At 34.5% G+C, this 26,948-nt stretch overlaps 1 protein-coding gene across 1 annotated transcript in view; it reads right to left on the minus strand.

Moving 5' to 3' along the window:
* Positions 1 to 26,948, minus strand: part of ANTXR2 (ANTXR cell adhesion molecule 2) — a 255,604-nt gene that overhangs the window by 95,758 nt on the left and 132,898 nt on the right. Inside the window, exons 12-15 of the mRNA XM_044681488.1 lie at positions 17,066 to 17,110; positions 14,891 to 14,986; positions 4,626 to 4,793; positions 231 to 311 (exon numbers count right to left, since the gene is read on the minus strand). Of these exons, the coding sequence (XP_044537423.1) occupies positions 231 to 311; positions 4,626 to 4,793; positions 14,891 to 14,986; positions 17,066 to 17,110 (390 nt within the window). The remainder of the gene's footprint in view (positions 1 to 230; positions 312 to 4,625; positions 4,794 to 14,890; positions 14,987 to 17,065; positions 17,111 to 26,948) is intronic.

A 26,948-nucleotide genomic window follows, 5' to 3' on the forward strand; every position in this document is an offset into this window, starting at 1 on the left:
TTCTTGGATACATCATTATATTTGGTGCCAAAATATTTAAGTGTATATTTTAAGGTGCAAGAACTTAGTGATTCAATTTCCCCATTAATATTGTATGATCACTCATTAATGAGTGTCATGTTAGAACATATTCCTTTCATAGATAAAATGAGAACTTGGAATTTTGCAGCATGTACAACACTGAAATAATCACTATTCACATTTGGACCAAGACCATCACAAATACAAACCTCATCTCCTTCCTGAGGTCGCATCAAAGAAACTCTGTCATACTGCCGACGTAACAAAGCCCAGAGTGCATCAAGCCGACCCTGTAATGACAGAAACATCATTTAGTAACTAATACATAGCAAATAATTAATCTTTGTTAAATGAATGGCTCAAAAAAGGTGAAATTAAATATATATAAAATATTGCACTGCCTCTGAAATATACTGGCTCTGACTTACTTGTGAAGAAAAAAATCAATTCATTAAGAAAATTTCAACCTATCATTACTCCTGCTCCTTAACAGACAATACCAATCATTTCCTATTTTTATTGTTGATTTCCTTGGCTCTGTGAAACTCATCTCAAACCAACCCTAAGAAATTACTTGATTAAGAATGGATCATTTGAAGGTTCTGCTTCTCCCTTCTTGTTTTTTGTTCTCCTTGGGTTCATTGTCATTCACTTTCTCATCACCCCTACCCTCAAGCAAAAAGAACTTATCAAGTCAGTCACTGCTTCTAATAAATAATACTGAGATAGCTAGGGCAAGTCACTTTACTGCTATTAGCCTCAGTTTTGTCAACTGTAAAATGGGAATTAATGATAACATCTATATATCTGAATTCATCATATCTGTCATTTCTTAGAGCACAGTAATATTTCATCACACTTAAATACCACAATTTGGTCAGTAGGCATCTACTTTATTTCCAATTCTATGATATCATGAAACGGTGATGCTATAATTATTTTGCTGTATATTAATACTTCCTATCAGCGATTTCTTTGGTATATATTCCCAGTAGTGGAATCTTTGAATCAATGTGTATAGACATTTCAGTCACTTTATTAGGATAATTCCAAATCATTTTCTAAAATAATATTACTGACCCAAGCTCTACATGAAATGCACTACAGTTTCTATCTTTCCCACAAATATTGTAAAATTGATAATTCTTCATCTTTGCCACACTTTTGTGCATGGAAATTACATCTTAGGATTCTTGTCATTTTTCTTATTATTAATAATTGGGAGCATTCTTTAATATGTTGATAATAGTTTCCACTTCTTCTTTTGAGAACTGTTAGTGAGTTATGAAATAGTTATTGGAAACAAACACCCACACCCACATGAGCATGGCTTAAAAATCTTAGTACAATTCTAATCCTTATTTTTAATAAAACTTTTAGGAAATTCTGAGCATCTACATATCTAAACTATCTGTATACATAGATAGATATGGATATAAACATAAATATCTTTCCTGTTGACTTAATTTCTTTGATTATTAAGGTTTTTAACTGAATTTACTTCCATTTAAGATTATTGGTGATTTTAGGGTTTTAAAGGTTGTTCTATTTGTTTTTGTGTTTAGTTTATTCTCTTATTACTTACTTTCTGACTTTTTCCCCTTTGATGGTGAGTTTTCTCTTAAGGGTGACCTCAAAATAACCTCAGCCTCTTTCTAAGTTAGAGAATTCATTTTTCACTAACCTTGGTTCCTGCTTCTAGGAAGAAAATATCCCTTCAGCTTGATACCAGTCCTCTTTCCATCAGGCCTAGTGTACATCTATTCACTAGATCCCTATCTCATTTCCTTCTGTTTTTAGTTCTCTTTAAATAGGCTGAGTCAACATCTGACATTTTTTAGTGCTCAGATGGAGATAAAGTGGGTCTTCTGGGTAGAGTTTCTGCTTCCTTGAGATAACCTATGGGCTATATCTATCAGAACATGGTCTTGACTCCTATATCATTCCCTCTTATATAAGTGCTTAGGCAAATCTTGGATCCCCACTGCTTGTTGCAACAGATTGCTGGGGTAAGGGCAAGGTGACATGTGCAGGCAGAGATTGCATGAGGAAGCAAAATCTTGAAGGGATCCCAAAGCACACACCATTGTCTTGGTTTCTGTGCTCTGTAAATGCATGGTGTCTGGTAGGGAAGAAATATAAAATGAGTTAGCACTAGTGATTTGAGTTTTCAACTACTGACTCATAAATCTATTACCTTATTAAGCTTTTTGTTTTCTTTTCCTGTGATTATAGCTGTTATAGTAATATCTGTGGAACTTTTTTTTGACATTAGTAAGGTCTGGAGAAAATGGCTAATCCTTCATCTTCTTAGACACATGACTTGGGAATCTGATAAACTCATTAACCTTTCATGTTGCAAAATCGTTTAAGAACATCTATAATTTTAGAAAAATTCTGCTTCTCAGAACATCAACGTATTTATATAAGAATTAAATATTCCTTCTTTAGGGACAAATCTCCTAGGTCTGCTGGAATTTTTTTAAAGGACATTTTTTGGAGGGTGAATACTTTATAGTTGATGAAAATACCCAGATCTTACAATGTCTTCTGTATTTCTTCAATAATAGTTTTAGAATAGCCTTGAATTAAAAAAAATTAGTTTTGTCAGAAATATTAACTTTTCCTATTATTTAACAGCAGATAGAGAGCTCATCTTGGAGCCAGAAGAACTGAGTTTAAGTTCTATCTCTGATGCATACTGGTTACATGACCCTAGATTTGGCTGTTACACTCTCAGTACAACAGGCAACTCTAAGATAAATGGTAAGGAAAATGCTGACTTAGGGATAATTTCTTTTCCCAGGTGTTTCCTGTATCATTGCAATTGCAGATCTAGTCATCATTTTAATCCCTTCCATTCTTTGAACTATCTTGCCAATGACAAGCAATTTTTCTTCACAGAAATATTTAGCATATTTTCTTTATTAAAAATAGTATCCTTACTATTATTCAAACCTCAGGACTATCTCCTTCAATTCTCATGTCCTTCTGATGATTTCCAAGATGTTTTCCAATGTTATTTTGTAACAGTAATGTTTACTCAGTTCTTGGAATTGTTTTTCACAGATGACCACAGTTTCATTTATGCTTCTGTATAAATGGTCCCATTTCACTGTGGACTCAAAAGATCCTTGAAAAGTTTGCTTTCCCCATATCAACAGTTTTCTTGAAGATTACTTCAAGGAGCTATATTAATAGTTCCTCTGAAAAACCACATAATAAAAAACAAACAGATAAAAGCAAGGAGACATGTTTATGTGACATAAAATGCAGAACTCAACTAACAAAAAAACTAATGAAAGCTAAAGAAAATCAGCTTAATCCAGTTTAATTTGCTGACAGATATTCTGAGTCAGCTTAGGAGTACACATCAACAACAAAATGAAACCACATCAAAATTACTGCATGGCTCAACTAATTTCCACACAAATGTTGATGTTTAACAAATATTTTCAGTTTTTTGTTGTTCATTCAAACAATAGATTCAGAAGAAGACTCATGAACTAAGGCAAAAAAGAAATAAAAAATACATTAATTTCAATATAAAGAACAAAACAAAATGGAATATTATATAATTATAATGATTAATCCTAGCCCTGATTATAAATAAGGAAATTCTCCTCCTTGCCTTCATTGGGGAGAGAAGGGACTATAGTTGCTGAATGTTAGGAAAGATTGTTAGGTCTAGTAGTTTTGCTTACCTGTTTAGCCCACTGTGGGAAGATGGAAGGAAGAAAGAAATTTCTTGGATGTACAATGCTTATTGTTAGTATCATGGAATGAAGGATGAGAAGATTTTAGGTCACTGGAATATGGAGTCTATATTTTGAACTTTTACATAACACAATTGGGAAAGAAAATTCCTCCCAGAACAGAGTACCTATATTCTACCCCTATTCCTCAATGAGCTGCAGAAAGTGGGATGGCAAGTTGACAGAGCCATGAGTTTTTGTAGGAGAGGTCCAAAGTAAGAGAGGTCCTCCTTAAACTCGCAGTGTATAATGTCAACTGTAACTGGGAAAAGGAATTTTGTAGTGGATGTGGCAGAACACAGGTGAGAAAATGTAGCTGTAGACATCTGAGAAATGGACAGAGGCATCAGCTGTAAAAGGGGCCACTGCATATAAAAATGAGGAAAACTTACTAAGGAACTTTGTGGGAACTGGGCATGTAACATAATTCACCTACTAGAGAGTATACAATATTCTTTGATTCTTCTTTCCTTCTTAATAAAATTTTAAATAAAAATATATGACTTATGAACTAATATTTCTAATATTTATGATAATTTGTAATAAAAACTTATACAATTTTTATAAATATGGCGAGCATATTTGAAAGTGTGGCATTCTAGCTAGTATATTGGCTTGTCCAATTTGGATACTTTTCAGGGATTTTTGAGTAGGAGTCTGAGCCAGAATTGTTGAATACTTTCCAAAAATATTCCTAGACTTCTTGCACCATAAGCCTCTCTGACACCAGAGCTACATATGGTTAAGGTTTTTAAAACAAATTCATCCAACAGAAAACACTAGCTAAATGAAAATGAACCCTTGCGTATGCATTGGGCCTAGGTGAGGCTGGATGGCAGATTCAGTTACCTTGATTGGAGTGTACCACTTCGTCTGAGTGGCCTGGTATGTAGGTTTGGGCCGAGGTGGTCTAGGTCTGACAGGTTCTTCTGTTTCTTCAGGAATTGTCACCACAGCATTTTTGGCTTTTTCTAACCTTGCACCTTCTTCAGTAGAACCTTTATCACCCCAACGAACCTGAAGAAAAAAAATAGATGTTTTTGGATGAACAACAGCACCTCATAAAGTAGAGGTTCCTGATGCCCAATAGGTGGTTGGTTGTTCATATCATAGTGAAAAAATGAATCTAATTAGAACCTAAACTCAAATATTCCTCCTATATTTATATCGATGAATGGAGTCTTGAAGACCTGAGTTTAAATCTGGCTTCAGACACTTACCAGCCCTGAGCAAAGATTTTGAGTTCTGTCTGCCTCAGTTTTCCCAACAAAAAATGGATATCTTAATAGTATTCCCTTTCTATGATTGTTGTGAGGATCAAAGAAGATAATATTTGTAAAGTACTAAACAAAGCACTTGGTACATAGTGGGAGCTTAATAAGTGATTGTTTCCTTCATTTATTTCATTTTTCCTTCCCTGCAAGAAGTATTGAAACATACTTGAAAACATGTAAACAATAATTAATCAGTAAACATTTATTAACTACTTACTTTGTACCAGGTGCTATGCTGAGTGATGGGGATCCAAAGATGAATAAAAAACACTTCCTTCCCTCAAAGAACTTAACTCTTTCTTCTTCTTTATTTCCCTTCTTTCTTTCCATCCCTCCCTCCCTCTCCCTTCCTTCCTTCTTTCTTTTTTCCTTCCCCTTCCTTCCTTCCCTTTCTTCTTTCATTCCCTTCTTCCTTCCACATATCTGCATTAGCTGTACTTCACTTAAAATATTCTCCCTCTTCAAATCTTCCTCCTAGAATCTGTTTCCTTCAAGACTCACTTGAAATGCCATATTTTTAACAAGAGGCTTTTTCTAACTATAGTTAATCTCCATTTATATTGAATATAGCTTTTTTAAGTATCTATTTATATACATGCTGCCTCTCCCTCAAGGAATGCTAAGTTCTTTAAATGAAAGAGCTGGTTTTATCTTTGGAATCCTATCAACTTAGCATGGTTCCTGGAATATAGCAAGAAGTTAATAAATGCTTAATTATTTATTTATTGTCTACATTTATCAAGAGATCTGATGGGAATGAAGTTTCATACGGATAGTGTGGATCAGATGGCTTCTGGGGTTCTTTTCAAACCTTAGATACTGTGATTCTCTTATTTTCCATCAAAGAATGGAGCATAATTTCACGTATATTTTTTTGAAATTAAATATAAAGGAAATAACAATCAAATTGTTTTCACTTTTCCCTGATTCAGATTCAGGGTCTTCAAGGGTGACACATATATCTATGAATATGTCTATGATTTACTACATATGGAATCTTTCCTTAAAATTGATGTTTCAGGAGCTACACTCAATCTCTCTGTGTGAGAGGATGTCATCGTGTCTGCTCACTTTTTAAAGCAGCAGACACTATGCTTCTTGTCAATATGCGCTAAGTGCTTATATGCAGAAGACAAATTTTAAAAGGGTCTTCTTTCAGTGGGAATTGATTCTGATGATCCCATAGGGGAATTTTGTACAGATCAGGGGTCCAGAGACCTCCATCAATCAATCTGGCAAAAAGTGTGTGTTGGGCACTGTAATCGACATTAGGAATACCTAGAGAAATGAAACAATCTCTGCCATCAAGAAACTTCTATCTTATTGCTCTATAATAAAGGATTTTATCAGAGAATCCTTATATACATACCATAGAGCTGAATTAATGTTGACTATACTATTTAATAAAATGGTATTCTACAATATTAAAGATATGTAGATTAACAAAGAACTGTCAGAACTCTGAGGAATAAAGAGATGGGCTAAATTCAACAGGTGGGAAGAAGTTGTAATTTTTAAAAATGTTTTAAGGATTTTAAATATACACATGTAAGAGTGTGTGCATGTGTGCATAAAATATAAGTATTTTAAGGACCACAGTCAGCAGAAGATGATACAAATACTCTGCTAGGTCCTGATTATTGGCAATAACAAACGCCCTGAAGTAGTTCCATGTATTTGATATTTCCAAGTATTATACTCCTTAAAGTTATAATTATATAAAAGAGGATAATTACTTATAGGTCAAAAGAATATGCAGTATGAATTCAAATAATGTGACTTGAAGGAATCCATTATTTTCACTATGTATTTCATATTATATTATATGTATTTTATTCCTAGCTATATTTCACAGAAAGAACAATTCCTAACTTTATTATATTATTTTTATATAATATATATTACCTTTATCTTTATTTCTTTTCATTTTTGAGTGGACCCTTGTTAATCCATTAAAATGAATCTCTACCTTTCAGTGTGATCACTTGTACTTTAATAGTGTTTTTTTTAATGAGGTCATTAAGATGCTCTTTAAATTCTTCAAAACTGTTAGGTGATAGCAAATGGCTTCCTTTCCAAAGAAATGACATTTCCCTTCAAATTATAGTACTATATATATGAAACTAATATAGGTAAAGTCTAATGTGAGGATTAAATTGGATTACAAAATGAAAGTCAAGGACTATTGAGCCAGTTATCCCCACAAAGCCTAAAAATAGTGGTTTTAAAAGAAGCAGTACATTTTGTATAGAAAGTAAACTTAAGAAATTCATTACCTCAAAAAAGAGTAAATAATAAAATTACAAATTGAATAAAAAAGGTGTTTTATATCGACATTTGCACACATACACACCCACATACACATACATATATGAATGAAAGATAATAAATATTTTAAGGAAACCAAATCTGAATGGTGACATTTAATTTTCCACATCAAAGTCATTTATAGCAACCATCTACTCCCATAAAATTTTACTTCACCATATTCAGAGTAGGATAGCATAGTTTACTGTTCTAAATTCTAAAATTCTAAATTCCAATTCTAAAATTCCTAAAACTTCTAAAGAAAACAAGGTCCATAGAGTAACAGCTAGTTGGAACCTCAGGCAACTTGGTGACATAGTATAGGGTTTGGAATCAAACTCATCTTCCTTAGTTCAAATCTGGCCTCTGACACTAGTTGTGTGATTCTGAGCTAATCACTTTACCCTTTTGCCTCAATTTCCTCATCTGTAAAATGAGTTGGAGAAGTAAATGGAAAACTATTGTAGCATCTTTGCTAAGGAAACCCCAAACAGGGTCAAAAAGAGTTGAACATGATAGAAAAATGACTGAAAAACAACTCAACAACAGTGGGAGCTTAGCTATTAAAGAGTTTTATGATTGAATCAGCTAGGGAATAGTAAATAATTCAGACAGAGTCCAAGTCAACAATTATTTATTAAGCACCTATTAAATACCTATTAAGTACCTTCCAGGCACTGTGCTAAGTAATGGGGATAAAAAGAAAATAAAGAGTCCTTGATCTCAAAAAACAAAAAACAAAAAACTAACAGTCTTAAGAAAGAGATAACATGCAAATAGCTACATATAAACAGGATAAAATGTAGATAATATCAGAAGGAATGCATTAGTATTAAACGGGTCTGGGAAAGACTTCTTAAAACGAATGGTATATATGTGCTGAGACTTAAAAGATGTCATGGAAGACAAGAGTCTGAAATGAGAAAGAATATTCCAAGAATAAAAAGCATGAAAAAAATAGAATGTCTAGTGCAAAGAATGCAATGCTAGTGTACTAGATCACAGAATGTGGAGGGGAATAAAGTTTAAGAACAGTGGAAAGCCTGAAGGAGCAAGATGATACAAAAGCCTTTAAAGGTCAAGCAGAATATTTTATATTTTATATATTTATATTTAAATATTTATATATCCTGAAGATGATAGGGAGTCACTGCTTTTTACTGAATGATAGAGGGAAATAATGTACTTTGAAGTAAGGAGATTCTTGAGGAAGAGAGATCAACCTGAAGTCCAGGAGTGAGGGGTTTCCTTAGGGCTGTGGTAGTGTCAGAGGGCAGAAGGGGGAATATAAAAGAGATTTTACACATCTAAAACTGACAAAACTTGACAACCGGGGAATAAGAAGACAAATATTGCAACATATGTAATATGTATATATATATATATATATATATATATATAAATATTAGTCAAAATGTAAGATCACAGAGACTATGAATACTGATGTACCTTGAATTAATAGAGTCTGGATATTTTAGTTAATCCTGAGGTTAGACTGGTAAAAGATTAAAGAGAGGTGAGAGAGAAAAAGAGAGAGACAGACAGACAGAGACAGAGAGACAAAAAAAGAAAGATACAGAGAGACAGAGGCAGAGAGGGAAAAGGAGGCAGAGAGGGAGGGAGAGAGGTTGAGAGACAGAGAGAGACAGAAACAGAGAGACAGAGATAGAGGCAGAGAGGGAAGGAGAGAGGGTGAAAGACAGAGACAGAGAGAGAGAGAGAAGCATGTGAGCAAGAGAAGAGAAAATGGACACATGGTAGAGGAGAGGGTGGCACAGGCTGAAACAACAGTTTGATAGCCAATAGCAAAGTTCAGGCAGTGACTCTTTTCCCCTACCTTCCCAGCACAGACGCAACTCTGACTGACAGCCATACAGTACTTTCCTTTTTTGTTTAAATGTTTACTTACATTTGTTTAATATTTGATAGTGTTAATAAATTCTATGGTGATTGACAATGGTTTGTTTGTTTTATTTTTCCTAAATCACTAACTTTGTAGTTTGGGATTAGGAAAAAGGAACTTAATCTACAGAAGAAGAGATTTCCTAATTTAAAATAAACCTGAAGCCATTTAAAGAGAGTTTTTGTGATTTTTGTCTATCTTTAAAATATTCCAGATCATCCCCATTAGAGTGGTTTTGAAGAACCTGTTGAGATCAAATATAGAGAGAGATGCATTAGTGACAGACTGAGGGTTGGGAGGGTGGTATGCTTGACCCTGATTACACAGTTCATAGACTAGCATCACTCACACTCCACAGGTCTCTACATATGTGTGTATACATTTGTGTATGCACACAAACACACACAGTCACATGTTTTTTTAGTTCAGTGTTTGTTGTTGCATTCAAAACCTCCTAGTGAGAACTTGGATGTAAGAGTGAGATGAGATTTTTCAAAAATGAGTAACAGATGAAAGAGGGAGGAAAAGAAGACAGGCCATAAGAGAGAAAAACCCCAGTAGAATTGGTATATTTGGCTCTTTGACTATAGAGAGAAACAAGAAATTTGAAATTTGAGGTATGCAGTTTTACTTGGCTTTCATTATAATTTGTAGTGAATTTAGAGGCAAATGAAATAATTTTAAATAAAATAATTTTAAAGTTATGAGAAAAGAAATAAGCATTTTCCCCTTCGGGTTTAGTGGGACAAAAATATAAAGTCATTATTTATTGCTGATGAGTTATTTTAGCAGCTGTTAATAACACAGCATTCTTATATCCTGTTTTCCTGCAAATTGCCATTATAATAGTGTTTAGATGCTTGCCACAAAACAGGGTTAGAGAAGAATTACTGGGGAGAAGCCAGCAATAGTTCAAAGCATATAAACCTCAGTTTGAGGAGCTCATTATATTTTGTTCTTAAATTCCTAAGTATTTATAATCCTCATGTCTTGATACTGTTTTTGTTGATTTGATTTAATTTAAAATGTTTTTTTCTAAGTAATTTAAGTTTGAACTAACAGGTTTAAGAAAAATAATTTTGCTTTTCTTCTATCCTTCCATTTCTACTTCTAGTGCAAGCAAAAACGTGGAAAAGATCATAAATCCATTTAGACCCTCTCCTCAAGGACCTTAGAATCTAACCTGAGATTATAATAAGTAAATAACTATTATGCAATGTACAGTGTAATATTAGTAAATGAGAAAGTAAAAAGGGTGATGGAGATGGAGTGGCGTCTAAAAAGTTCTGGGCAGGAAGTGCAGCCCCTAATCCTGAAGTTTTGCTGGAAAACCTTTTGAGTCCTGCTATAAAAGAAGATAATGAAAGGTGAGTGAAAATGAGTATAGGTAATCTGCCTACTTATAAGACAGTCTCAATCTTCACCTATTATAACTCTTAAGGAAAGGATAAAGGATGAGCAGAATTTCACCCCTAAGAAATTTGGGAAATAGAATAAATTTGAATAGTAACTTATTAGAACAGTAGATTAGTAAGGGCATGCACTCATAAAAACCAAAATTTCTTCCTGTAGCTGAGCTCCATCAACTTTGGGAGATGAAAGAGGTTCTACTTTTGCAAATTAAATCAATTAGAGGGGAGTTCTGTATTATTGGGAAGTTCTTTGGTGGAATTTGAGGGAGGGGGTTTAATTCCTAAAATATATTGGTTTGGTATACTGGATAGAAGCATTCATAACCCTTCCCCCCAATGACCTACCATACCCTACATCTAGCCAGTATGGGAGTAATTAAATTCTACCTTCTGGGCAGAACTTTTCTTTTGCTATGGGCCCACTTGTTGCCACAACCACACAGGAAAAATTTGGGTTGCTAAAATAAGGGGGTGATAAGGAAAAAGTTGATTGACATGCTATAGAGATGCTGTTAAAAGTGTGCCAAAACAATTAGAACTTCAGTCCCATCTAAGCCTAAAGCCCCAAAGATCCAAATCACCTGCCCAATTTGAATAAATGTAGCTATTGGTCACCAGTAGCTAGGCTATCATCATAACAGAAGATCTCCAGTTTCATCAGGATACTCAAGTTTCAATGGGGTTCAGGGGATGAAGATGAGCAAAGCATAAAGGGAAGGCCAGTATAACCATTTCAGCCTCCTTCCTACCAAGGACAAAGGGAAATCCTTGAGTTCCCCAAGCAATCTTTGCAGTGAATGTCAAACAATATTAGGTATCAGAGAATTTGAAAGATAATTTCTTTCCTAGGAAGAAAGATTAAGGAGGCCAGAGGGCTTGGCCAAACCAACTCTCTTCACAACAATCTTGTGTGGCTGGTGAAGGAGGGAGATGGAAAAAAAAAACTTGTCATATCTAATCCTGCATTTGTTCCTAAGTCACTTCCTCAATGAGATGGACCAGGTAGCCTAAGCATTTGGGTAGATAGTATGTGGTTAGTGGCTTTTTTTTCTATTCCAATGGCTGAGACTAGTCAATCAACAAATATTAATTAAATGCCTCAAGATTTGGAGATAGAAAAATGATAAAAAAAAAGTCAGAGCTCTCAAGGAGCCTAATGGGGGAGGCAAAATGTAAACAACCATATATGAATTATATTGCAGATACATTGGAGATAATCAATAGGTGGAAGACATTAGAATTAAGGAAGATTGCACAGGATATTGGTAGAAAGCTGTATTTAGAGAGAACCTGAAGGAATTCCAAATATAAGTGTCAGACAAGGGAAATACCCAGAGGTCAGACATGGAGTGCTTTTTTCAAGGAACACCATCAATGAGGACATCATCACTGGATCACAAAATGCATGGCTGGAGGAGGGAGCAGCATAAAGTATCAGAACACTGGAAAAGTATGAAGAATTATGAGGGCCAGGACACAGCTATAGCAGTTTCAGAAGGAAAAAAGATATTATAAAGGAAGAATCAACAGTACCTGGTAACAAATTAGAATGAAGGGTAGAGTGAGGAGTTGAGAATGACACCCAGCTTGTGAGTCTGGGAGGGTTTTGCTTATTATAAATAAATTAGGAAGAAAGCACACTAAAGAGCAGAAAATGAGTTCGGTTTTGAAAGTGTTGAATTTAAATTGTTTCTGAGATAATCAATTTGAGGTATCCAATAGACAGTAGGAGAAGCAAAGCTGAAGGTCATCCAAGAGGTTAGGGTTGGAAAAGTAGATGTAAGAGTCATAAGCATAAAGGTGAAAAGTGAATCTAGGGGAGGTGATGAGATCTCCATACAAAAGAGTATAGAGAGAAGTAAGAAGAGGCACCAAGAGAGAAATATTTCAAAAGTCTAAGGGCTCCGCTCATATGTAGTAAGCATTTTTGTGGGCTCTCATTTGTGGAATACCTGTTTACAAAAATACTTAGATTAACATTTTAAACATATTAACAGAGGATTATTTTCAGTCTCCCTTTTAAAACTTGAAAAGTACATATTTGAGATGAGAAGAAAAATTATTCATCCCTACTCTCCCTGGTCTTCTCTAAAGGAGTCCAGGTAGCCTACCACAAGATTGTTCAAGTTTCCACCGTATGACTTCTTGAACTTAGAGATTTCTTCATTACTAGAATGTCAGAGAGGAATAAATATTCTGTTTCTTCTGGACCAATACAAATACTTTGAAAACTGCATGCTTGCAACTTCAGTGAAGAGTGGTTTGGGTTCCATTCACTTAGGACATGCTATCTCACACATTACATGATGATTCATGAAAAGATACTATATAAAAAGTGAAATTACTGATATGTTGGAAATACTACAATAAAAGATTGAAATTCTGAATCAAAGAACAATGAACTTGTCTCCCTCCACCCCCCCCCAAAAGAAAGATTCACTGCCACTTCATGTTTTCTGTTTCCTTGTTCTTTTTTTTTAAACCCTAAGCTTTTGTCTTAGTATAAATTCAAAGACAGAAGAGTAAGCAAGGGCTAGGCAATCAGTATTAAGTGACTTGCCCTGGGTATTGTACCTAGAAAGTGTCTGAGGCCAGTTTTGAACCCAAAGAAGGAAATAAGCATTTATTAAGAACTTAAGCTTTATCTTTTTCAAGCTTCTTGAATTGATCCTCTTATGATATAACTCTACATATATACAACAAATCATGATTATTTTTGTTTAGACCAGTGATTTTAGTATGGGGGCTTCAGTTGTAAAAATTCCCTCCACAAAGGCCGATCAGTAACTCATTTATCAATTTTAGAGAATTGCCAGAACTAAGAACTTAAATGAACTGCCCAGAGCAACAAAGCAAATATGTTTCAAAGGTTCCTGACTCTCAGGATGATGTCCTAGAGGGCTTTATTTTTTATCTATAACTATATCGATATCTACATAGCTATAGATATAATTATTTGCATTCAATAAAGGTCCAATATGAGGTAGGCACCAATGTTAGATGCTAGGAATAAAAATACAACTAATGAAATGATACCTATTCTTATATCCTATCAAGGGAAACAAATGTACATATATATGCATATGTGTATATAAATTTAGGGTCATTACATACAAAGTTATACTAATTAGTTACAGGGAAGGCACAAGAAATTTGGGAATCAGGAAAGGCTTAAAGTAGAAACTGAACCTTAAGATATGTCTTGAAGGAAGAAAGAGCAGGGAAAGAGCTGAGGCAACAGAACCAAATAGGAGGGTGTTGCAATAAGTAAGAGGTCAAAAGGGTCTGAACTAAGTTGTTGTCTGTTCAAGTTGAAAATGGGTCTGATTGAAGAGATTTTTTGAAAGTAGACATGGCAAGATCTGACAATCAAATGACTTTGTCATTTGAGGGAAAGTAAGGAATCAAGGATAACTCTTAAGTTATCAACATAAGAGCCTGAAAGAATAGTGGGTTTCTTTGACATATGGAAGTCTGGAAGGGGGGTGAGTTTTGGTGGAAAACTAATGAGTTTTGATTTATCCACTCTGACTCCTGTCACCTAACATAGCACCTAGAGCATTAGCACTTGAAAATGCTTATTGATTATACATTGTGCTTCCAAATTCTCCATATTCTATTCTATAATAACCCTAACAGAAGCTGTGTTAAAAAGTCTTGATATCTCTCAATTTATAAGTACAAAACTCTCTCATACTTGAAGTGGACATTTGAAGCTATATTCCTCTCTTTCTGCCATGTTTTTCCGAAGATATATCAGTACTGTTACATTTACAGGCTCCTTTAGTATCTCCTTAATGTCCCTATTTCCAAAATATCCCCTCCCTGTGCTGATACTACACAGTGATTTCTTCCATAGTATTTGCTGTTTTGGTCCTTGATTCAAAGGAATTAGCAGTGTTATGCTTCAATTAATGAAATCAGTTTTTTCATGAAAAATTTTAAAACTAATAGAGTGATACCATGGAGGGAAGAGACATAAAATTAGAATTTTCTGTATTTTTTGTCCCAGAAGCATGTTACAGGTCATTTGTGTTTTTTTTTCCTTTTTAAATAGTACAAACCTCCATTCCCTGATATATGTAAAACCCAGTGGAATTGTGCATCGGCTAAGGGAGGTTATGGGGGTTTGGGGGAGAGGGAAAGAACATGAAATATTTAACTATGGGAAAATATTCAAAATTAAAATTAAAAAAATCAAAAACAAAATAAACAAACCTCCATTCTTTTAATTCCTCCAACTCCTCGACCTCCATAATAGGAAGCATCTACTGTTGGCCATTTTTTGTTAGGTAGAGGCTCTTCTTCTTCTTCCTATGTAAGAAAAGATATAAGAAGAAAATTATTTATTTAAGAAAATTATTCAAAATTATATTAAGAAAATATTCAAGAAAAAATCATTTACTTAATTTCTTATAATAGAGATTTATAAAAGTTTACCCTCAAATTCAGTCCAAAAAGAGTTTGAAATATTATAGATGTGAGTATCCCACAGTCATATTGTTTACTCAAGGTCCAAGGTATTTTGGTATATACACACACACACACACACACACACATTATATACATTATATCCTAAATATATAAACATTATATATGTTAAATGCATATATTATATAAAAATGTTGATTTGCATTATTTTAATTTACTTTATATTATTTTTACATTATATTAATTATTTCCAATATATACAAATATATGTGTATATACACGTTATATATGCACAAATATATGTTGGCTATATGTGCATAAACATACTGTGTACATATATGCATTACACGTGTATGTACATATAATATATGCACATTGTGTATCATATAGTTGTATATATACACACACATGCATGCAGTGTGTGTGTGTGTTTGTATGTCAGAGTCAGAGTAAGACCTGTGATTGTCATTTTATTGGTTAAGGGAATTATGAATGAGGAAAGTCCTTCTACCAATACATATCCCCAGCAACTTACAATCTTAAGAGTGTTGCCTAGAAACTGAAAGTTTAGGTGACACAGTTAGGATGAGTCTGAGGTGGGACTTAAACATGAATCTTCTTGGTTCTAAAGTCAGCTCTCTATCCATTATGCCACATTACCTCTGACTTATCCCTGTACACAGACACACACACACACACACGCACAAGTGTTTCTCTCTTTCTTTGTATACATATATAGTGAAGAAGAAAGATAAGGGAAGGAGAAAGACAGAAAAAAAGAGAGAATAAGAGAGATGGAGAAGAAGAAATAGATCAGGAGAGAGACAGAGACACAGAATCTTTAAAGTAGATATTCTTAATCTGGGATCCATCAGTTTTAATGGAGAGAAAATTACATCTTTATTTCAACATATTTGGCTTCTTCTGTCATCCTATACATTTTATTTTATGTATTTTAAAAACATTATTCTGAGAAGGGCTAGAAAATTCTGTCTACATGTAGTAAGACTTTGAGAACTAAAAAATGTCTAAGGATATCTGGAGGTCAAAAGGCATGAAGAGCCTTATTTCCATTTTATCTATCCTGTGGCCAAGGATCAAAATACTAAAAAGTCATATGTTTTTTAATGAGTCTATGATATTAAAAAGGTTAAGAATCCTGCATTCAAGTGATTTGGAGAAGTCATGAGTGGTACTCCCTTCCCTAAAATTCCATCTTTCTTTTTTATACTAATGCTACTGTTTTGCCATTTGAAGAAAGATAACAACCAATTTCCACAATTTTCTAAAAATCAATTCACTTTTGAAAGAAAGAGGGAATTAAACTAGTGAAGAATCACAATAATGATGTAAAGCAAAACTATATGAAATTGGACCATAAATGTGAGGACATTTGGAGCATACAGCCAAATACGTTTCACCAATGCTGATGCTATTAACACTGCAAAATATGCTTTTAGGTCAATTAAAACCAATGATAACATAAGTAGTATTTTATGATGATTTGTAGGACTAAAAAATTTCCAGATTCTATTGCTTTTTATAATTGTTGTTATTTTTAGAGTAATTTCAGAAACTTTGACATTGAATTCTTAGAATTTATTAAAATGTTATAGTCTTGAATATTCTGACATTCTAATTCTATATTCAATATTCTAATCTATATTTTCTCAGCACATAAAGTCCCAACTCCTGCGACACATATTACATACCATAAGAATTTGAGCCAAGAAAAGATTAAATTGTGAAACAATAATATTTTAATACTTAATATTTTATTTAAATTTAATGAATTAATAATATGTAATAATTTGTTTCATTACTAGATGGAATTAATATAATTTGGGTTCTCAAAATACAACTGGAGTATAATGGAGCTAAATATCAAGAATAACATATACAATCACATAAAATCATAACCACATAAAATCAACCAAAATGAAACTACCAAAATGCACATACCTCTTTGGGTGGTGGTGGTGGTGGTGGTGGAGGATCTTTGATAACCTTTGATAAGAAAATCAGACAGAAAGCTTAAGTAAAATGGTGATACAAGCATCAATGCTCAATCCAGTTGCTGATTTCCCTGGTAGAAGCCTTCTGCTATGACTCATCTCTGTTTGTTCATTAATGATAATTACAAATGTCAGCTCCCTTGGCTACTGATCACTAAGATCCTGGAGAAGTCAACACTCTATTTTCCTTTGGCTTTTACCATCAATCAAATTCAACTTGTTGACAATGATTATTAGGGGCAAGCTTTTAAAAAACAAGTAGTCCTTTTTAAGTAATTAGTTGAATGTGGCTCATTATTCATCTCCATTCATGAAATCACATGTAGTTAATTACTACATTTAAGCAGAAACACTGCCTAAATCCTAAATTGGGCTGTCTTTTCCTGGACCTTTATGCTAAGATGCCAGAAAATTCCTTACCTTGTGACAAATGTGAAGTAACTTTAGGATTCACATGCTTCTCTCCAGGGTTTCAAACTATTTATTCAACCTATTTTATTGTCCTAATATTTTGAGACTTAGGATTTGAAAATGTATCTCCTTCAACTAGACTGCCTTCTATTTCAGATCGTTATTTTTTTAATTATAAGAGTTTTTGATTTTTATAACACTGTGAATGGAACAAAAGAATATACTTAGAGGAAAAGCTTTGATTTTCCTGAGTTGATAACATTTTCTTCTCCCTCAAACACACACACACAAAAAAAATCCAAGTAAATGAATTTATGTATAACTCAGTTGACAGAGGTTAGCTTAGGTGGAAATCTTTATGTATTATATTATTACATTGTAAATAATGTACTATGTATGATACTCCTTTAATAAGTACATTTTTAAAACTCTTACCTTCCATCTTTGAATCAATACTGTGTATTGGTTCCAAGGCAGTAGAGTCATAATGGCTAGGCAATGGGGATTAAGTGATTTGCCCAGGATAACACAGCTAGGAAGTATCTGAGGCCTGATTTGAACCCAGGCTGACCTCTCTCAAGCCTGGCTCTCAATCTACTAAGCCACCTAGCTATTAGTGTCCTAATAAGTCCACTTAAAGTCTTTTCAAAAAGCTTAAAATCATTCTTCTTTAAATAGTCCTCAAATTACAGCTTTTCAGGGTCAGAAGATACTTCAGCTTCTCCCAACCCAATATACAACCAGAAAAGAATCCATTCAGTGTTATTGGAAATTTTGGGATGTCTGAACTACATTTCCCATGAGCCCATTGGCTTCCTGTCATTACGTGATAACGTAGACAGTTACGTGATGACATAGACAGGAGGATAAAATTGAGTGGCTGGACTTCCACTTCCTCTTTTGCTCCTGATCCAGCAGCATGGTGGCGGCAGGTAATGGCGGGTCTTTTAAACAGCCTAAGCTAGCATGGCACATGGCTTTATTTTCTATTGGGTACTGATAAATCTATAAAAACCATAATATTTCTAAAGTTATCTTTTTATATTAATTTTATTTTTTTACAACAGTTACATACCTGACATGAAGATAGCTAACCTATGCTGGGAAATCATAAGAGGTTCCCGCCATGCTCTATGCAAGACAGCCAAATCTACCTTGGGATGATTCTAATTATTCCAGGAAATTTCTTGTTTCATTCTGGAGTTTTTTGTTGTTTTCACTGACAATACATCTAAATTTTGTTCTTCCCTACTTCTTCCCATTGATCTTAGTGCTGCCCTTTAAGACCAGGCAGAATCAATCTAATCCCTAATCCACATGAACAAATAGATATAGTATCACTATCATGCTGAGGTATGGTGGACAAATTCAGCCTCACACACTTCCTAGCTGGGCAAGGCAAAGCAGGGCAACTGACTTAGCTTATGTTTTCCTTAGTTTCTTAACCTGTCAAATGAAGATAATAGTTGCACCTACCTCCCAAAATTATTGTAAAGATTAAATGAGATATTTGTGAAGTGCTTAGCATAGTGCCTGGCACATGGTAGGTGCTATATAGATGTATGTATATTTCCTTCCAACCTATCTTCCCTTCCCCATCTTCTTTTCTTAAAACTAATCATTCCTAGATCCTGATACTGATGATTCAAAATCCTTTACCATTTTGGTTTTCCTATGCTAGATGGTCCTTTAGCTAACCTGAAAATCTTACTCCTAAATTGCATTTTGCAGGACTGAAAATAATATTCTAGATAAGGTCCTTCCAGGGCAAGAATATAGCAGGATTATCATATTTTTCTTTCCTAAATCTATGCCTCTTTACTAAAGCCCAACATGGCATTCATTTTTTAGACACCACATCCCACTGACTCATATTTACTTATAGTCCACTAACATCCTAAGATATTTTTCAGATGAACTTCTTTCTAGTTATGCTTCTCTTATCTTTGCTTATGAAATGATTTTTAACCCAAATATAAGACTTTGACTTATAAGTCCATTGCTATTAAGTTTCATTTTATTAATTTCACTCAATGTTCAGACTTGTCAAGATTCATTTGAATCTTATAAGACAAGACTTCCTATGATCATTCATTATGTTTCCTCAGAAATACCAGTCACAAAAATTCAAAGTAGCTATAAAAAGGCTGAAAAAAAAACATTTTAAAAATAGGATGAGAGACAAAAATACATAAGATTGTTTCAGTAAAAATGGAAATAAATTCAGTTTTGCAAGCTGCAGCCACATTTACTTTACAAATGAAATAACAATACAACATTCATCAAACTATATTATCAACACTGACCTCTACCATCTTAACTCAATGCCTATACTTCTATCTTTGTCTTTCCAACTTGGAAATTGTGTTATTACAACAAACTAAATATGTTCAAAAATAAACTCATTATCTTCATTTCAAAATGTTTTCCTTCACATATATCTACCATTTCCCTATAAATTTTAATTTCTCCTTGTCCTTAATCTTCCTATATAACTTTTCCTCCCCAACCTTTCAAGGTTTTTTTTTATTCTACCCACCCCTACCACATGCACACAAAGACACACATACACACACAGACAGTGATCTCATCATTATTCCTCTAAAAAAATTACATCTCTAAACTCTGAGCAATTTCCCTGTTTGTCTCTCATGTCTAAAATTCTCTCTCTTCTCCTTACTACCTACTGAATTCCTTAGGTTCCTTCATGTTCCAGTTAAAATCTCACCTAAAAAAAAGCCTATCCTGATTATCCTTAATTCTAGTGCCTTCCTCTGTTAGTATCTATAATTTATTCTGTGTATAGCTGCTTGTACAGAGTTATTTACATGATGTATACCCAATTATAAGCTGATAATAATATCTGACATCATGTATTGTCTTTTGTCTTATTTTTTTAATCCCCCACATTTAGGATTGGGTTAAGAAATGATTAATGACTGATTTTTATCTAATCAGTCATTACATTCTATAATTCTTCTTGTATATATCACAGAGCATCAAAGTTCTGTGAGGCCTCAGGTCCATCAGGTCCAATCCATAACTGAATTAGAGGCCCCTCTACAACATACCAAGATAAATGGTGATCAAGTTTTTACCTGAATCCTCTAGTAAGCAGAAATTCCTACCTCTCACAGCAACTCATTACACTTTTTGATAGATCTACATATTAGGAACAAGGGAGCTAGATGACTCAGTGGATAAAGTATTAGGCCTGAAGTTAGGAAGACTTTGTTCAAAAATCTTTCAGGTAGTTACTAGTTATGTGACAAAATGGGGACAACTGGAGAAGGAAATGGTAAACCACTCCAATATTCAAGAAACTCCAGAAGGGTCATGAAGGGTCAGATACAACTGATTGTCTCAATAAAAACAAACATTAAGAAGCTTTTTCTGACATTGAATCACAATCTGCCTCTCTGTAAACTCTACCCATAATTATAGTTTTACTTTTTGGAGTGAAACATAATATGATAGTCCTTCAAATTCTCGAAAGCAGCTACAAAGTGTTCCTTCAAACATTTCCAGTTTCTTCAACTTATACTTGTGGAGCAAGTTCTTGAGGCCCTTCTTCATCCTGGCTATCTAACTGAGTGATGCAGAGGATAGCACTGCCTTCTAATGATTCATTAATTTACTGTTGAAATATCTCCTGCAACCATTCATTTACTTAGTGGTTAAAAAATTTCCCATTATCTAACTCCCTTAGGGAGGAAATCACTGTTGGAAGTGATATTCCAAAGGGAGAGTAAAAGGAGAAGTCTAAGGTATTCGTCCTACCAGCTCCCATTTCCAAAGCTCTCCATCACCCGTGTCCCTATTCTCTTCCCTTCTAGTTTTAACTTGGGCAGAGGTTGTAATTGGATACAACAACTTCAGAGATGTTGGAACACTTCTAGGTGATGGTGAGATCAAAAGTAGTAGGACCTTCTCTGTGGGATGCTGATGTGGAGTGGAAAAAGGTCACGGGAGTTGAGAAAACTGAAGAATTGCAAGCTTAGGTAAGTACTTGGGAGAATATTAATGCACGCATACTGACGTCCTCTAGGTGAGTGTTAAGGTAGAGAAAAAGTCTGAGCCAGACACTGCATTCATTCGTTTATAGAAGAAGAATTTCCTGGCAATTAGTAGCTAACAGCCAGAGGATCTTATCTTATAGAGGGAACCACAAGTTGCTAAGTTATGGTGGTAGATGGTGAATTTGAAAGAAGCCAAAGAAAGCAAGGAGTATTCTGACTTTCTCTCCTGGAATAATGAATTAGGGGACTAGAAAAAATAGTCAAAGATACAAATTCATCTACATGGAGCAAAGGGTCAGTCAGCAAGTGCCAGAAGATGGAAAGAGCATGACAGAAAGAGGTTTAAAATTAAAGGAAAATTATTAGTTATTATGGAGGAGTTCCAGAAGGCACAGCAGAAGGAGTTAACAGCTATAAACTGGGACAGGAAGGAAAGGAAGGTTTGAGATGGATTGAGATGAGAAAAGACTAGCAGGATTTGAAGAAAGTTTGTTTCTTGTTATTTTCACAAGGACTGGGTTGTGGGTAAGAGTTTGCTAACCATTGGATAATGCTGACTTGGATTGCAAGGATCTGATCTGAATCACAATTCTGATATTCCTGGTTCTGCCAAGCCTAGGGCAGTATGGTGTCAGATCATACAATTAATCTCTTTGGCCTTAGTTTCCTCATCTGTAAAGTATAGGTATCTCAAAATAAGATTTCTAAGGTACCTTCGACTCCTAAATCCTAAGCTTCTAGGAACAGAGATATAAAAAAATAATCAGCCAAAGAAAGGTAAAAAAAAGTGTCCCCTTTCTTTATGTCAAAAAACTGATTCAGAAGAAAGTGAAATTTCAGTACTAAATCTTGATGAGTTATAGAAGAAAAAAATCAGTAGGAATGTTACTCATGTTACAGAGTAATATAAGGACACACTGGTAATTCAAAAATACATGTATTCATATGTACTATAATTTATGAGAATTTGGAAATTTTAAAAGGCATAATATTGCAACATTGCCAGTATTTTTTTTGACTTAGCATACTTCAGTGTTGCATTGAAGATTCTGGAAAATACTTCCACCACTTTATAAACCATATGTAGAGTTTGATTCTTCTCCAAATTTTTTTATTTGTTATTATCATCATCAGGGAGAATCACATCTCATCTACTTAGCTAAAAGAATGAAGATTTCAGTTTGGAGGAGAGCCGATTGCTTTAAAAAAAAAGTCAGTTGCTTCAGGCAACAGTCCTTTTGATCTGCTCATTAACACTTTTCAAATGTTCGAGTGATGTGGGCATTCTTTGCGCTAGAAAATGTCAGCACTAAAGCCTGGAGCCAGCTTGATGCAATCATATGTTCTGATATTGGGAGAAGAGTGAAAAGAACTGTCAACAGTGAACTGCCTTGGAGGAAAAAAAAATAAAGATACTCTACAAGGACTACAGATGAAGTAGGATTTCAGAATTGATTCTTGCCAGTAACTAAAAAGACTGCCCAAGCCATCAGTAAGTGTTGTAAGCCAGTAAAACAGCTATCTCCATATTTGCATAAAATCATTTAAAATATTTCCCCTCCTTTTTTCTTTTAAAAAATTACAATGCAATATTTGTGCCTTGAAATGGAATGGCACTATATAAACACAAAAATCTATAATGATTAATATTTAGGAAATGCTATTTCTGAATCAAATGAAATTAGATCTTTCCAAAACCTGAGCAAATACTGGGTTATCTCATATCCTCCTTTTCCCTTTCTTGTATCTTTGTAGAAATAATCTTTTAGAATTCTTTGCTTAAAGTAATGAACAAATCAGAAAAAAGAATGATCAATTGCTTCAAAATATATTACATGGATTTGAAAACAAAGCATAAGACAATATTATGAGTTAAGGTTCATGTGGTCAAAACAATGTAGGGTAGAAAATAGTTTAGAGTTCCATTCAGTTTAAATGAGAGCTTGTTGGAAATCAGCAACATAGAAGCAATAGGTCCTAAGATGACACTCTATTTCAAGAAGTAACAGTACACAAATTATTTTAATTAATGGTGCAGAGACAGCATATTAAAAATTTAAATACTCATGTTTTATTGCTCATTCAAAATATCAGGCTGATTTCAGTGCAACTCAATAAAGGCACCATAAGCCCTCTTCAACAATAAAAGGAAGTGCAATGTAGAATCATTATTACTATTAGGAAAGCGCAGCACAGCTGTTGCTGGCCAAGCAAATGATTCCAGAAAGCCATGATGGGATAGCTCCCCCTGTGAAAGCTCCACTTCAAATGAGTAAATTCAGCTTCAAAAAGACAACTTTTAGAATAGTCTCTCAAATTAAAATTTACTGTATATGCAATACTTAAAATTCTCTGAACATGAAGCGACTACTGATTTTTGCTAAAGCCTGAGGGACTTGAGGAAAGTAAATTAGAGCAAAGCAACTGTTTATCACTTTCAACACATTTATGTAAGGATCATGCTACAGAGGAATGTTCGATTTGGAGTTAGAAGCCCTGGCTTCAAATCCTAGCTCTAGCTCCCTGTGTATTATATATAGCATCTCTGGGCCTCGGTTTCCTAATCTGTTAAATAAGGAAGCTGAATCTCAGAACCCAGATTTTTTTTTAAGTTCTTCAGTAATGAATGAATGAATGAGAATTAATTACAAAACAGGCATTAATGACATTATGTACTAAGCATTGCTCTAAGTGAGGAAATGCAAATGGTCTAAATAGTCCTTACTCTCAAGGAATTTACATTCAATTGGAGGAGACAACATATTAAAAAATACTCAGCTTTAGGATGCATGGAAAAGTCCAGAAGTGCTAATAGTACTGTGTTAGGGTAGACTACATGAGTCAGAGACACTTAGGTTAAGCCATTAAGATGGCAGAATAGATAAATGCTAAGCATCCAGAAAGGCAGAGAGCAGGGCTTGTTGCCCCTACTTGACATCAGAAAGAATGGAGTTCTTGACATCCATTTCATTCAAATAATATGAATAACCCAAGCAGGTAGCAGCTCTTCTGAAAGCCCAGCTCTCTAGGATGAACTAGGAGATAGTTTAGGAAGGAAAGCTAGGTGGTTCTGTGGATAGAGAGCCAGGCTTGGAGATAAGAGGTCCTGGTTCAAATCTGACCTCAAATACTTCCTAGCTGGGAGGCTCTGGGCAAGTCATTTAACCCCCATTGCCTAGTCCTTTACAGCTATTCTGCGTTGGAGCCAACGCTTAGTATCAATTCTAAGACAGAAGGTAAAGTGGTAGCAGCTCTTCTGGAAGCCTCAGGCACTGTCCTCCTTTAACAGTTTTACTCTTCTACCTTTGAATTCTTTGCCTCTTTGCCCAATCCCTAACTGTGGGTTTCCTCTAGGTGATGTAGTAGACAGAGCATCAGGCCTGGAGTCAGGAAGACCCAAGTTAAAATCTAGCCTCAGACACTTACTGTGTGACTCTGGGCAAGACAATTAACCCTATCTACCTCACTTTCCTCATATATAAAATGAGCTAGCAAAGAAAATGGCAATAGAGTACTATTATCTTTGCTAACAAACCCACAAATGGGTGACCAGGGCAAGTCACTTAGTCTTCATTGCTTAGCCCTTACTACTCTTCTGCTTTGGAATCAACAGACAATATTGATTCTAAGAAGGAAGGTAAGGGTTTAAAAAAACTCAAATGGGGTCATGAAGTCAGATATGACTGAAAAATTACTATAAAACAACAAAAAAATTAGACACAATAAGTTATTATTTTCTTCATACTTTTCAATCAACTTAGTCACTGTAAAGATGAAATCTACAAAATCCTCCCTATACCCTTTTTGTGTTTTCACCAAGCATATTCTCAATAAATACTTGGCCCATTCTCATGAAGACTGCTTAAAGAAAAGTTATTATTTGCTGATGACTTCTGGTCACCTTTTTTCTTTGACTGTGACGTTTTCCATGCTTTAACATCACTCTCTTTGAAATACATTAAAAATCAGTTCAGGTTATCTTTGGATTTTTTTCCCCTTGGAGCAGAGCATTCTTCAGTATGTATGTGGTTAGATTCATCTATTCTTCCTCATCATCTTTAGGTGTCATGGAAACTTCCTAGCATAGCACTCTGGATACCAAAGTGGTGGTTGCATCATTATCATTGATGAAAACAGATCTATAGCATATCTATTCCACTCCATATCCTCTTGCCATTTTAATCTGCATGTGTTCTTAGTATTTAAACTGCTACCTCTGCAGGATGATTTTTCTCCCAGCCTTACAACTTCTGAACAGAACTTCTCTGATTTTCTAGCCATCCCCTATAAAAGATGTTGGGTCAAAAGCCTCAAATAACTTCATGTTGACCCCTTTGCTTCTGCTTTTTAACATCAGGATCAAGTGTTCCAAGAAATGATTTTTCTTGTTGTCTTTGAATGCATGATGAACTCCTTCATTTATCTCTTAAAAGAGAACCTCGGTATTATTTTTCCATTTAGCCATAGCATTTGGATTTATTTATAGCAAGAATATCTTTATGCATGTGGTTTAACTCCTTGAATAGTTATTCGTCATTGAGCAAAATTACACAGTAAAGACTACTTAAAAATAAATCAAAGTTTGTAAAGTATTTAAGAACACTCTGATTTTTACTCTTCTTCTACCCTCCCTCCCTTCTACTGGTACTATCCTAGCAGAAAGAAAAAAAAGACTACACGGGGCTGAGCAACAGGCATCTTTTTACCTAGTTTAAGCATTGCCATCATCAAAAATCTGATGTCCAAAAATATAGTGATACATTTCTTTAGTACTGGCTATCAAGATGTGGCACTAGAATTATACTCAGAGTCTCTGGAACCTTCCAGAACTAAGATTCCACTGAAAGGCAAGATCTTTTTGATAACACAACTAAATTTGTGCCTTTGCATGTATACGTATATGTATATGATATGCAAGAACTACCTAATTTAAACCACAATGCTTGTTTCCTCTCCATTTCCTTCAGAACTTGCATTGTTCAGTCATTAGTCATATCTGATTCTTTGCAACCCCATTTAGGGTTTTCTTAGAAAAGACACCAGAGTGGTTTGTTATTTCCTTCTCCAGCTTATTTTACAGATGAGGAAACTGAGGCCAACTGGGGTAAGTAACTTGCCCAGGGTCACATAGCTACTAAGTGTCTGAGGCTAGATTTGAACTCAGAAGATGAATCTTCCTGACTCCAGGCCCAGCACTCCATGCACTGTCCCACATAGCAGAGGTCCATTAAACTACTTCTTTTATCAGCCTTTGGGAAAGTAACTCTTCTTGTCATTCTTTCCAAATATTCTTCTTTTCTTATGCAGTCAACTATAACTATAACTGAGATTCCAGTTCTCTAGTCTATGTTAAGGAAACTTAAGCCAAGCTGCCTCCATGGTATACTATCCATCCATTAG

This window comes from Gracilinanus agilis, chromosome 6 (genome assembly GCF_016433145.1).
Source record: "Gracilinanus agilis isolate LMUSP501 chromosome 6, AgileGrace, whole genome shotgun sequence".
Classification (NCBI taxonomy): domain Eukaryota; kingdom Metazoa; phylum Chordata; class Mammalia; order Didelphimorphia; family Didelphidae; genus Gracilinanus; species Gracilinanus agilis.